The 13,461-nt window shown below is 50.4% G+C and overlaps 1 protein-coding gene across 2 annotated transcripts in view; it reads left to right on the top strand.

The window, feature by feature from the left end:
- Positions 1 to 613: 613 nt before the first annotated feature.
- Positions 614 to 13,461, top strand: part of glod4 (glyoxalase domain containing 4) — a 57,055-nt gene continuing 44,207 nt past the window's right edge. The window contains exons 1-5 of one of the 2 annotated variants that reach the window (XM_048557203.2): positions 614 to 748; positions 3,831 to 3,880; positions 7,338 to 7,458; positions 7,744 to 7,888; positions 8,615 to 8,751. In XM_048557203.2, the coding sequence (XP_048413160.1) occupies positions 659 to 748; positions 3,831 to 3,880; positions 7,338 to 7,458; positions 7,744 to 7,888; positions 8,615 to 8,751 (543 nt within the window). In that variant the 5' untranslated portion in view covers positions 614 to 658. The remainder of the gene's footprint in view (positions 749 to 3,830; positions 3,881 to 7,337; positions 7,459 to 7,743; positions 7,889 to 8,614; positions 8,752 to 13,461) is intronic. The other variant, XM_048557204.2, reaches the window with a different exon arrangement.

The following is a 13,461-nucleotide window of genomic DNA, read 5'->3' as shown; positions in this document are numbered from 1 at the left end:
GCCTCTAACCTGCTCTTCTAGCTAGCATTTATATGGCTAGTCCTGTTTAGCCCTTGGTCAATGATAAGCCCAAGATATTCATCCTTAGTCGCACGACATTATCCTTGAACTAAGCATTTCACTTGTTTTCATTCCTCAAATAGTTTCACGTTAATAATTCGTCCACCATGTGATGGTCTGATTAGGACACTCAAGACAATGGTCTGGGCTGACACCTTCTCTTTCCCATCTTTACATCTTCCTCTGGAACTTTCCACTTGAAACATTCCCAGAGTGAAATGAAAACCCAGAAGAACTGTGAATGCTGGAAATCAGAGACAAAAACCCGAAGTTGCTGGAAAATCTCAGCAGGTCTGACAGCATCTGTGGAGAGAAACAAGTGCGAGCGTTTCAGGATCGATGATCCTTCCTTATAAATGACCCCGATGGGTGTTTCTAGTACATGTGACTTTATTTCAGAGTTTGGGAAGCTGTTTGCTTCTTGTTTGTTTCCCGGAGGGTAGAACCGATAACACTGAGATTACAGCCGTTTGAACAGTTAACTTCACTCGACGAGATCCAGGGACATATGTAGCAAAGCGCGGTTGGATCACGTGATCGGTCGATCACATGATCAATCGGTCACGTGAGGCACGTTGCAGCTTCATCCCTGGCCATCATGGTGCTGGGAAGGGCGCTGCATTTTGTTTTTAAAGTGGGAGACCGGGCTCGGACTGCCAGATTTTACAAGGATGTTCTGGGCATGGTTGTGAGTTTGCTGTTTCTAATTCTACTCTTGTAAATCCGAAGGGAATGCTTCAGCATCATTTGGGCAGACAGCCCCTGTGTTGTGTGACCCTAAGTGCTCTGTCCCCACTCAGCCTGTTTGACTTGGAGAGGGCTGAGTGGAAATGGTGCCTTTTCAGTTATAACTGCAGCCACTGCAAAATAAAATGCAAGTTAGGCCTGTTCTATCCTCGCAGAGAAGGTGCGGGGTGTAAAGGTTTAATCTCTATGGTTGGGTAAATGATGTGTTCAGAAACTGCGTTTACACGACCTCCAAATGTTCTGTGCAGCATTTCAATGCCAAGGGAACAGCTCTGGTTAAAATTAAGTGGTATGGCAAATTGCTGACCTACTTTATCTGGGCTGTAAGTAGTACTGACTAAAATGATAAAGTCCCTGTTTTATTTTAAATTTCACAGACTACAGCTCATGCAGAAACACAAGGACTTCTTTTGATAACAAGGTGTGAAGCTGGAAGAACACAGCAGGCCAGGCAGCATCAGAAGGGTCCAGACCTGAAATGTCAGCCTTCCTGCTCCTCTGATGCTGCCTGGCCTGCTGTGTTCTTCCAGCTCCTCACCTTGTTATCTCAGGCTCCAGCATCTGCATTTCCTACTATCTCTGTGTTCTTTTGACAGTGTACAGTTAAACTCAAGGTCCTGCTAACCCAAGCCTAAATTCAAAGTTGCAGATCAAAATTACTTTTCACAAACCTACAGTTTTAAAAATAAAGGCCTGTATATAACCAAATACAGTTTATACAGGTAATGCAAGTGCAGGGGGATCCAGAGGTATTTGTTCACTAAGTTGCAGGTGGTAAGATAGGGTGAGGGGGGAGAAAATGGCATCTAGGATCATGAGCTTTTTTTTTTAAAATGAAAGCCTGGAGTATTATTCAACATTATAGCAAAATGGTGGTTTTGTCTCAATGTGTACAGTATTCAGTTCTGAACACTGCAGTTTGTGAATAACCTGAGAGCATTGGAAAGATTAATGGGCATGATCCAGAGCTTAAGACACTTCAGCTTCAAGGATAAGGGGCAATGCTGGGGTTGGTTCCCCCTTTCGGGAAGGAAGGTCAAGATTTGATAGAGTATGGACACAGGGAAAAATGCTTCCACTAACGGACAAGTTGAGAACCAGAGGAGAGAAGTTTAAAATATTTAGCAAAGCACCAGAGTTGATAAAAGGGAATTTCTACACATCGTGGTTAGGATCTAAAATGTGCCAAAACTGAGAAAAGGTAGCTGGAAAATTACATGGAGAGGAAATTTGCTGCAGGGAATTGTGAGAGAGGGCTATTTGTGGTGTTCTTGCAAAGCCACAGTGGGCTAGATGGGAGACTTCCATGCTATGATTCTGTAAGGAGAAAGCTTGCTTGGTTAGCACACCATCTAACACTTAACCATCACATCCTCTATCACTAACACTCCACAGCAGTACGTCCCATCTACAATATGCACTGCAACAACTCTGAATGTTTCCTTAGACAGCATTTCCAAATCCGTAACCTCTACGGTCAAGAAGGACGAAGGGCAGCAGATACATAGAACACCACCAGCTGCAAATTCCCCTCCCACCCAATGTCAATCTCCATTTTCTATTGAGCCTCTACAAAGTCCACCTGCCTCCAGCTCCATCAAGTCCTCATCTCTCTCTTCATCCGATGTTAAAGCTGTCAGTCAGGTCTTAATTACCTTAAGACTTGACCGTCCAGATGTGCTGCTGGCTGGCTCCAAGCTTTACCCTTTGGAGCCTTGAGGTCATCCAAAACATCTGTTTACCGATGTCCTAATTCTGGTCAAGTCCCAGTCCTCTATACCCTTGGTGCTCGTTGATTAAATGCTATCCTGGTCAAGCGATGCTTTCCATTTTGGTCGTGGTGACAACATCTCGACTAACACCAGTGGCGCAAACTCTTTGGTGACAGAGTTGGGTTTGGATTCCCAGCGACTTCCGCATCCAGCGCGGGTACATAGACGTGGAGCTGAGTTTGGGTTGGTTCAGTACCTGGCTGCTTTAGTGGCATTTGCATTGGTGAGGTCCAGCAAGGACTTGTAGTGGCGAGGGCACAGATGATGCCAAAGAGTGGGCAACTCCCATTCCAGTGGCAGCATAGTAAGGGGGACTTGTATCCAGCCACCAGCCCCATGGCTGAACACTTGACCAGAAGGGACTATAAAGTTGAACACATTTTCTTCATTTCTTCATTTTTCTGCCTTTTATATTCTATGTTTTGGTTTAGTTTTATGTTTTAAGTTGGCACTGGAGAGTGATGACACTACACAACACTTTCCAATGTGTTATGTAACAAAATACATGTGAGAATAAATAAATTAATCAAATTTAAACATCCTGTGGCCTGTTGAGCATCTTTGATTTAATTGCTCCACAACTGATGCCAGTGTTTTCAATTACCTTTACCCCAAGATCTGGGACACTTCTTACACCTTTGCACCTACTTTTCTTTCTTTAAGATATTCCTTACAACATACCTTTTCTTTAGATCACCAGTCCTAATATCTGCTTGAGTGGTTTGGTGTCTGAGTTTGCTTTAAAATGTTTGCAGAGTCATGGACGTCTATAGCACAGTAAAGGGCCCTCTGGGTCTGTGCCAGTCAAAAACAAGCCATTTTCACAATTCCGTATTTCAGCATCTGTTCCATAACCTTGTATTCCTTAGCATCACATTTGAGCATCCAAAATATACTTTGGGATGCTAAATTACCTGAAAAACAGTGAGTACAGTGTTTTGGTTCCTGCACTGCCTGTAGGTTGGTGAAACAAAACATTGGGCAGGGCTCCTCACTTCATGTTGGTACAGGTTGCTGACCTGATGAGACTGACCTTTGATCTCCCACAGCTCAATGGCGTGCTGGTAGTCAAACATGCGTGTGGGAAGGAAGGACACATTGGCAACATCTTGGAGAAAGTCCAGTGCTTGTGTGATCGTATTCCCACCCCACTGCTCTGATTTGATGGTGGGTGGGAGGGTTAGCTAATGAAGGTAGCTTGAGAGACCATTTGTAATGGCTTTGACTTTCTCATGTTGAATGTTTGTGCAGGTTCTGAGACACGAGGAATTTGAAGAAGGCTGCAAAGCGAGCTGTAATGGGTGTGTAAAGCCTTTTATTGACCGTTTACGGGTGCAAGGCTTGTTGAACCTAAAGATTAGACACTTTTTCCTTGTTTTCCAATGGTTTGTAAGCTTCTGATCCTGAATAGTTGTCTGAGCAAGTGCAATATTGTGTTGGGAAGGCAGGGACTGTAGAGTTGAAGGTTCCTCTAAAGGTAATGGGACTGCTTTAATGGTTTTGCTCACAGGGTGTGGACTGGGTTGGGGAGGTGAGAGAACTTCCTTATTTGTAATGAAATTAAGAATACTTTTTAATTATATTTCCATTTGAAATTGCGCTACAGAACAGAAGAAAACTAAACCTATAGTTAAATGGTAACAGTGCAGAAGGAGGCCACTCAGCCCATCTTGTCACTCTCTCTATTAGAACGACTTGCCAAGTCCCTCTCCTTCCACCGTATCCCAACGTCCTGCAACTTCACGTTCTTCAGCTTGTTTTCGAATTACTGACTGACCCTGCAGGCCTACTCTCTTAGACAGTACATTCCAGAATCTGGCTGTTCGTTTCATAGAAGTTTTCTCAGAATCAGTTTCCCTCCGGTTCTTTGGCCATCAGCCTCAATCGTGACTGTCTCACCCTTGACCATTCCACCAAAGGGGACAGCTTCCCATTTCTATACTGCCTCAACCCCTTGTACGACTTCTCAATGGCAACTAAAGATGGGCGACAAATGTTGCCGCACAGTGTGAGCTCGTTCTCTAGTCGAAATGGCAATATGCTTTTCCAGTCATCGGGAGGCTCTCGGTCATGACCGGGTAAGAAAGGTGGAAAATAATTAGACTTCCTGCATCTGGAGCCAGCAGGCAGATGAAGCAGACACGTTGCTTGTTTTGTTTTCCAACCTGGAACATGTTGCTGGCCTGAAGCTGTAGCTTGAGGGGTGTCACTGTATCAAGCATAGCTCACTGGAAGTCTCTCCCACTCTTATTGCTTACTGGTGTGTGTAGGAAAGATTTGCTAATTGACCACACAAATCCCCTTCTATGACTGTCAAGTCCTGGAGTGGGACTCAAACCTAGAGCTTCCGGCTCAGAGGCAGGGACACTACTCAGTGTGCCACAAGACCATAGAGAATAATTGCCCTCAAGCAATTGGCATCTAGCTTGGTAGAGGCACAGGAGCAAAATCTTGACTTGGGTGAGGGCCCGAAGTAAAATAATGGAGTATACCAGGGAAAAATACAAACATACACAGCATGGAAACAGACCCTTCGGCCCAACTCTTCCATGCTGACCAGACATCCCAATCTAGCCTAGTTCCATTTGTCAGCATTTGGCCCCTATCTCTCTGAACCCTTCCTACCCATATACTCATCCAGATGCCTTTTAAATGTTGTCATTGTACAAGTCTCCACCACTTCCTCTGGCAGCTTGTTCCATACACGCACCACCCTCTGTGTGAAAAAGTTGCCCCTTTTAAATCTTTCCCCTCTCACCTTAAACCTATGCCTCTCTAGTTTTGGATTCCCCACCCCAGGAATAAGACCTTGTCTATTTATCCTGTCCATGCCCCTTATGATTTTATAAACCTCTGTAAGATATAGAGAGAGAATCCCTACAGTGTGGAAACAGACCTTTCGTCCCAACATGTCCACATTGAACCTCAGAGCATGCCACCTAGACCCGTGCCCCTATAACCCAGCTAATCTACACATCCCTGAACACTACGGGCAATTTAGCATGTTCAGTGCACCTACCCTGCACATCTTTGGACTGTGGGAGGAAACCGGAGCACCCGGAGGAAAGCCACGCAGACGCGGGGAGAATGTGCAAACTCCGCACAGACAGCTGCTCGAGGCTGGAATCGAACCTGGGGTCCCTGGCGCTGTGAGGCAGCAGCGCTAACCCCTGAGCCACCTCGCTGCCCTCAAAGGTCAACCCTCAGTCTCTGATGCTCCAGGGGCAAAAAAACAGCTTATTTAGCCTGTCTCTATGGCTCAAACCCTGGCAACATCCTTGTAGATCTTTTCTGCATCCTTTCAAGTTTCACAACATCCTTCCCAAAGCAGCATACTGCCTTTTGTTTTATTCATTTACAGGATGTGGGTGTCACTGTTGAGGTTGGCATTCATTGTCCATAAGTTAGTTAAGAGTCAATCATATTGCCGTGGGTCTGGAGTCACATGTAGGCCAGACCGGGTAAGGGATGACAGCTTCCTTCCCTAAAGGACATTAGTGAACCCAGATGGGTTTTTGCTGAAAATTGACAATGGTAAACTTGAACACAGTGGTCATTAGACTCGTAGATTTTTACAGGATACAATTCCACCATTTGCCACAGTGAGATTTGAACCATGGCCTCCAGAACATTTCCTAGGTCTCTGGATTAATAGTGCAGTGATAACATCACTACACCACTACCTCCTCGAGATACTCTGTATCAACCAGAAGGTTGACCCAATAACCCAAAGGAGAGCTTTCTCTGCAGCTTAATGTTTGTTTAAACACGGGTGTCAGCGGGACCTAATGCGAGCAATTAATCAACTCCATATTAGGAAACATCCTTTGAAAGACCACATCCATTACTGGAGCAGTATAGGTGGCCCTTTCACTACAGCTGCAGAGGTGCCATCTTTCAGATGAAACATTGTACCCACAGAAACAGGGAGACGTGGAAATTTCCTGTGGGACTAGAGTGGAGGAAGTGCTGTGACCAAAATTTAGCCTGCAGTTCATGCCAACCAAAGCAGATGATCTGAGCTTTTACTAGATTAGTGTTTGTGGGATTTTGCTGTGCACAGTTTGGCTGTCGCGTCGTCCTGCCAAACTATTACGCTGACAGCGAAAAAAAAAGAAATTGTTGATTTTGGGGGTGTTCTTGGGAGGGGGAATGTTCGCTTATCAGAAGAGAGTGAGCAGAACAGGCCTATAGTCCCCAGGGTTTCAGCAGAGTGTGAGGTAACCATGACACATAGGAGCATAATGGGCCATTCAGCCCACCAAACCTACTCTACCAGTCACTGAGATCATGGCTGATCTGATAACCCTCACTCCAGTTTCCTGTCTTCCTTGTAACCGTAGGTTTTCTTGTGATAGGACTAAAATTCTTCAGGTGTTTGACAAGACAGTTTTGAGATGATCTGAACCCTCTAGCTGGGGAGTCTGGAACACTGAGTCACAGTCTTAGAATAAGGAATTTAGAGCTGTGATTTCTTCAGTCATTAGGCTGTGCACCCTTGGGAACTGGAATGTAATGCACGCCAGTTGATTACATACAAAACAGACAAAGCCAGCTCGTTTTCTTTTGGTATTGCTAAACAAATGACAAGCTATCAGGCTGGTGCAGAAGAGTAGAGTCGAAGCGGATGATAAATCATGACATTAATGAATGGCAGAGCAGTCGCAAGAGACTAAGTGAGCTTCTCCCACTCTTATTTCTTTGAAGTGTAACACAAGTTTTACTTCCTGCTTGAATGCTTTCTAAATTGTATTGCAGCCCTTATGATAACAAGTGGAGTAAAACCATGGTGGGGTATGGCCCTGAGGACACCCACTTTGTGTCAGAATTGACTTATAATTACGGAATAGGTGACTATCGCTTGGGGAATGACTTCTTGGTGAGTGCTTTTCTTTCATGTAACTTTTTAACGTTTCTTCGTCTGCTTTGGAGTAAATATTTGCTGCGTGAGGGTATCAGAAGATGTGCAACACTGAGTATGAGGAGTTGGAATATAGAGAAAATATAGTTTAGAGCAGTGATGTTTGCTCTTGAAGGGGCTGAACTCCTGTTCCAGTGTTCATAATCTGAAGGACGCAGAAGTTTTAAAAATCTAATTTGCGGCATATTGACCATGTTAACTTCTTATTCAACTCCCACCCCATCCCCACTCCCATGACTACAGGGGATTACTATTCAGTCAAGTGAGGCAGTCAGTAATGCCAAGAAGCAGGGGTGGGCGATGACTGAAGATAAGGATGGGGTGTTTGTAACTGAGGACCCAGGAGGTTACAAGTTCTTCTTGGTGAATAAGGAGCGGCCAAAGACAGGTGCATGCACGGATTTTACATCTCCAATTCGCCAAATTGATTGTACTTGATGTGAAATGAATAATTTCTGATTTTTGTTTTTGAAAAGAATTTGTTTAAGAGCCCTCCTGATCAATTTATGACAAAGCAAAGTCAGAACGCAGTCCACCAAACAGGCCAGCTGACGCCTGGCTCGTTTAACCCTTTCAACCTTAATGCGCTTGGTAACCGGACACACATTTCCAGGAAACCATGTGTTGCATGGCACTGACTGTCGCCTGTCCCCTGGATGCAAGCTGTGTGCAGGAACAGTACCTTCAGTGTTTCTCCAAACCCATGCCAGCCACACAATCTCTCTGATGCTTACGTCACCTCTTTCGGAAGGAGAAGCGTTAGATTGTCCGTGGCTACGGGCTTGCCACCAAAGCAAATGGAGCTAAACCAGAAAGTGCTTGAGAAACTCGGCAGATCTGGCAGCGTTCGTGGACAGAGGAAACAGTTAACATTTGGGCCCGGTGAGCCCTTATCAGAACAGTTCTGACTGAAAGTCTCTGGACTCAAAAAGTTAACTGTGCTGTCCCTGTCCACAGGTGCTGTCGGACCTACGGAGTTTCTGCAGCACTTTCTGTTTATGTTTCAGATTTGCAAGGTCCACAGTTCTTTGTTTTTTTCTGTGAGTGGGTGGGTGCGGCGTTTTCCTTTGTGTTTTTACACTCAAGCGACACTGATCACTCTTTACTGTCTCAGATCCTGTGCAGAAGGTAACGTTGGCAGTATCAGACCTCCAGCGTTCAATTAACTTCTGGTCCAATTTGCTTGGGATGAAGGTTTACGCGAAGGACGACACCAAGAGGCAAGCCTTACTGGGATACGCAGATGACCAGGTGAGTGCCGTGTGTGACAATGTGGCGATTCTGCCAGCGCATTCAGCTCAACAGATCAGGAGCAGGAGGCATTGAGCTGATTGCAGAGGTGCAGATTTATAACCAATGTATGGCATGATTAAACACAGGCAAACGGGACTAATTTAGTTTGAGAAAGCTGATGGGCGCAGGCCAGTTGGACTGAAGGGTCTGTTTCCATGCTGTGTGACTCTATTAGATCCCGTTCTCGGAATTTGTCGTCACCAATGAAACATTGATTCGCCAATTGTCAGCTGCCATGAAGCGTACCTGTGAAATGTTATTGGTGGATATGGTCAGTCTTCCTAATTCTACACTGCATGCTGTCCATGTGCCGGCTTGGGTTTCTTACACATGGTCTAGTTTCCTCCCACAGTCCAAAGATGCGCAGGTTAAGTGGATTGGCCATGGGGAGTGCAGGGGTCTGGGTCTGGGTGGGATGCTATTCAGAGGGTTGGTGTAGACTCGATGGGCCGAATGGCTTCTGAAGGGATTCTGTGATTCATCAATGAGGAGAACTGTGTGTTTAGCATAATTAGCTCTGACTCTGTAACTGTAGCTTTGCTTGCGGGAGGTTTTACAATTGCAGTTTGGTCAGGGAACAGAAAAGACTAAGTGATCCTTGCTCTTCTTGTTTGGATTCAAATCTGTTCTTCAAAACATAGACTTAGGATTCCTGGAACTTGGCTTTAGACCCTATCCCCTCTCAGAGAAAGGTGAGCTGGAGTAGTTAAAATCTTCAAAATACACTTCCTGACTAGAACCAGCTGCTGTCCCAGGCATTTTGCATTTTGTTGACTCCAGCATCAGGCTATTTTCATGGTTCACTCCAAAAGGTGTGCATGTGTCGGCATGTACGCCTATTTGTAAGGAACGGGATTTGCGTGAGTGTGTCTATGTATACATGGCTATTTGTGTGTGTGCATGTGTGTATACATGGCCATTTTTGTGTGTGTGTGTGTGTGTGTGTGTGTGTACGTGCGTGTGTGTGTGTGTGTACGTGCGTGTGTGTATACATAGCTATTGGTGTGCGTGTGTGTGCACGTGGCGGCGTGTGTGCACGGTGTGTGCGCGCGCGTGCGGCAGTGTCGCCGTGCGTGGCGGTGTGTGTGCACGGTGCGTGCGCGCGTGTGCACATGGCGGGGTGTGTGCACATGGCGGGGTGTGTGCGTGTGCGCATGGCGGTGCGTGTGCATGTGCGCGTGCGTGTGCGTGCGGCGGTGCGCGTGTGCACGCGGCGGTGCGTGTGTGTGTGTGTGCGCGCACGCGGCGGTGCGTGTGTGTGCGTGCACGCGGCGGTGCGTGTGTGTGTGCGTGCACGCGGCGGTGCGTGTGTGTGTGTGTGCACGCGGCGGTGCGTGTGTGTGTGTGTGTGCACGCGGCGGTGCGTGTGTGTGTGCACGCGGCGGTGCGTGTGTGTGTGCACGCGGCGGTGCGTGTGTGTGTGCACGCGGCGGTGCGTGTGTGTGTGCACGCGGCGGTGCGTGTGTGTGTGCACGCGGCGGTGCGTGTGTGTGTGTGTGTGCACGCGGCGGTGCGTGTGTGCGTGCACGCGGCGGTGCGTGTGTGTGTGCGTGCACGCGGCGGTGCGTGTGTGTGCGTGCACGCGGCGGTGCGTGTGTGTGTGCGTGTGTGCACGCGGCGGTGCGTGTGTGTGTGCGTGTGTGCACGCGGCGGTGCGTGTGTGCACGCGGCGGTGCGTGTGTGTGTGCGTGCACGCGGCGGTGCGTGTGTGTGTGCGTGCACGCGGCGGTGCGTGTGTGTGTGCGTGCACGCGGCGGTGCGTGTGTGTGCGTGCACGCGGCGGTGCGTGTGTGTGTGCGTGCACGCGGCGGTGCGTGTGTGTGTGCGTGTGTGCACGCGGCGGTGCGTGTGTGTGTGCGTGTGTGCACGCGGCGGTGCGTGTGTGTGTGCGTGTGTGCACGCGGCGGTGCGTGTGTGTGTGCGTGTGTGCACGCGGCGGTGCGTGTGTGTGTGCGTGCACGCGGCGGTGCGTGTGTGTGTGCGTGCACGCGGCGGTGCGTGTGTGTGTGCGTGTGTGCACGTGGCGGTGCGTGTGTGCACGTGGCGGTGCGTGTGTGTGTGTGCACGTGGCGGTGCGTGTGTGTGTGTGCACGTGGCGGTGCGTGTGTGTGTGTGCACGTGGCGGTGCGTGTGTGTGTGTGCACGTGGCGGTGCGTGTGTGTGTGTGCACGTGGCGGTGCGTGTGTGTGTGTGTGTGTGTGTGTACGTGGCGGTGTGTGTGTGTGTGTGTACGTGGCTGTGTGTGTGTGTGTGTGTGTACGTGGCGGTGTGTGTGTGTGTGTGCACGTGGCGGTGTGTGTGTGTGTGTGCACGTGGCGGTGTGTGTGTGTGTGCACGTGGCGGTGTGTGTGTGTGCACGTGGCGGTGTGTGTGTGTGCACGTGGCGGTGTGTGTGTGTGTGCACGTGGCGGTGTGTGTGTGTGTGTGCACGTGGCGGTGTGTGTGTGTGTGTGCACGTGGCGGTGTGTGTGTGTGTGTGCACGTGGCGGTGTGTGTGTGTGTGTGCACGTGGCGGTGTGTGTGTGTGTGTGCACGTGGCGGTGTGTGTGTGTGTGTGCACGTGGCGGTGTGTGTGTGTGTGTGCACGTGGCGGTGTGTGCGTGTGTGTGCACGTGGCGGTGTGTGCGTGTGTGTGCACGTGGCGGTGTGTGTGTGTGTGTGCGTGTGTGTGCACGTGGCGGTGTGTGTGTGTGTGTGTGTGTGTGCACGTGGCGGTGTGTGTGTGTGTGTGTGTGTGCACGTGGCGGTGTGTGTGTGTGTGTGTGTGTGCACGTGGCGGTGTGTGTGTGTGTGTGCACGTGGCGGTGTGTGTGTGTGTGTGTGTGTGTGCACGTGGCGGTGTGTGTGTGTGTGTGTGTGCACGTGGCGGTGTGTGTGTGTGTGCACGTGGCGGTGTGTGTGTGTGTGCACGTGGCGGTGTGTGTGTGTGTGCACGTGGCGGTGTGTGTGTGTGTGTGTGCACGTGGCTGTGTGTGTGTGCACGTGGCGGTGTGTGTGTGTGTGTGCACGTGGCTGTGTGTGTGTGTGTGTGTGCACGTGGCTGTGTGTGTGTGCACGTGGCGGTGTGTGTGTGTGTGTGCACGTGGCGGTGTGTGTGTGTGTGTGTGTGCACGTGGCGGTGTGTGTGTGTGCACGTGGCGGTGTGTGTGTGTGTGTGTGTGTGTGCATGTGGCGGTGTGTGTGTGTGTGTGCACGTGGCTGTGTGTGTGTGTGTGTGTGTGTGTGTGTGTGTGTGTGTGCACGTGGCGGTGTGTGTGTGTGTGCACGTGGCGGTGTGTGTGTGTGTGCACGTGGCGGTGTGTGTGTGTGTGCACGTGGCGGGGTGTGTGTGTGTGTGTGTGTGTGTGTGCACGTGGCGGTGTGTGTGTGTGTGCACGTGGCGGTGTGTGTGTGTGTGCACGTGGCGGTGTGTGTGTGTGTGCACGTGGCGGTGTGTGTGTGTGTGCACGTGGCGGGGTGTGTGTGTGTGTGTGTGTGTGTGCACGTGGCGGTGTGTGTGTGTGTGTGCACGTGGCGGTGTGTGTGTGTGTGCACGTGGCGGTGTGTGTGTGTGTGCACGTGGCGGTGTGTGTGTGTGTGCACGTGGCGGTGTGTGTGTGTGTGCACGTGGCGGTGTGTGTGTGTGTGCACGTGGCGGTGTGTGTGTGTGTGCGCACGTGGCGGTGTGTGTGTGTGCGCACGTGGCGGTGTGTGTGTGTGCGCACGTGGCGGTGTGTGTGTGTGCGCACGTGGCGGTGTGTGTGTGTGCGCACGTGGCGGTGTGTGTGTGTGCGCACGTGGCGGTGTGTGTGTGTGCGCACGTGGCGGTGTGTGTGTGTGTGCACGTGGCGGTGTGTGTGTGTGCACGTGGCGGTGTGTGTGTGTGTGCACGTGGCGGTGTGTGTGTGTGTGCACGTGGCGGTGTGTGTGTGTGTGCACGTGGCTGTGTGTGTGTGTGCACGTGGCTGTGTGTGTGTGTGCACGTGGCGGTGTGTGTGTGTGCACGTGGCGGTGTGTGCGTGTGTGTGTGTGCACGTGGCGGTGTGTGTGTGTGCACGTGGCGGTGTGTGTGTGTGCACGTGGCGGTGTGTGTGTGTGCACGTGGCGGTGTGTGTGTGTGTGTGTGCACGTGGCGGTGTGTGTGTGTGCGTGTGTGTGTGTGCACGTGGCGGTGCGTGTGTGTGTACACGTGGCGGTGCGTGTGTGTGTGCGTGCACGCGGCGGTGCGTGTGTGTGTGCGTGCACGCGGCGGTGCGTGTGTGTGTGCGTGTGTGCACGCGGCGGTGCGTGTGTGTGTGTGTGTGTGTGTGCACGTGGCGGTGCGTGTGTGTGTGTGTGTGTGTGTGCACGTGGCGGTGTGTGTGTGTGTGTGCACGTGGCGGTGTGTGTGTGTGTGTACGTGGCGGTGTGTGTGTGTGTGTGTACGTGGCGGTGTGTGTGTGTGTGTGCACGTGGCGGTGTGTGTGTGTGTGCACGTGGCGGTGTGTGTGTGTGTGTGCACGTGGCGGTGTGTGTGTGTGTGTGCACGTGGCGGTGTGTGTGTGTGTGTGCACGTGGCGGTGTGTGTGTGTGTGTGCACGTGGCGGTGTGTGTGTGTGTGTGCACGTGGCGGTGTGTGTGTGTGTGTGCACGTGGCGGTGTGTGTGTGTGTGTGCACGTGGCGGTGTGTGTGTGTGTGTGCACGTGGCG

The sequence above is a fragment of the Stegostoma tigrinum genome, chromosome 27, assembly GCF_030684315.1.
Source record: "Stegostoma tigrinum isolate sSteTig4 chromosome 27, sSteTig4.hap1, whole genome shotgun sequence".
Classification (NCBI taxonomy): domain Eukaryota; kingdom Metazoa; phylum Chordata; class Chondrichthyes; order Orectolobiformes; family Stegostomatidae; genus Stegostoma; species Stegostoma tigrinum.
Note: the sequence above shows the minus strand (reverse complement) of the source record. Positions and strands in the feature narration are given on the sequence as shown.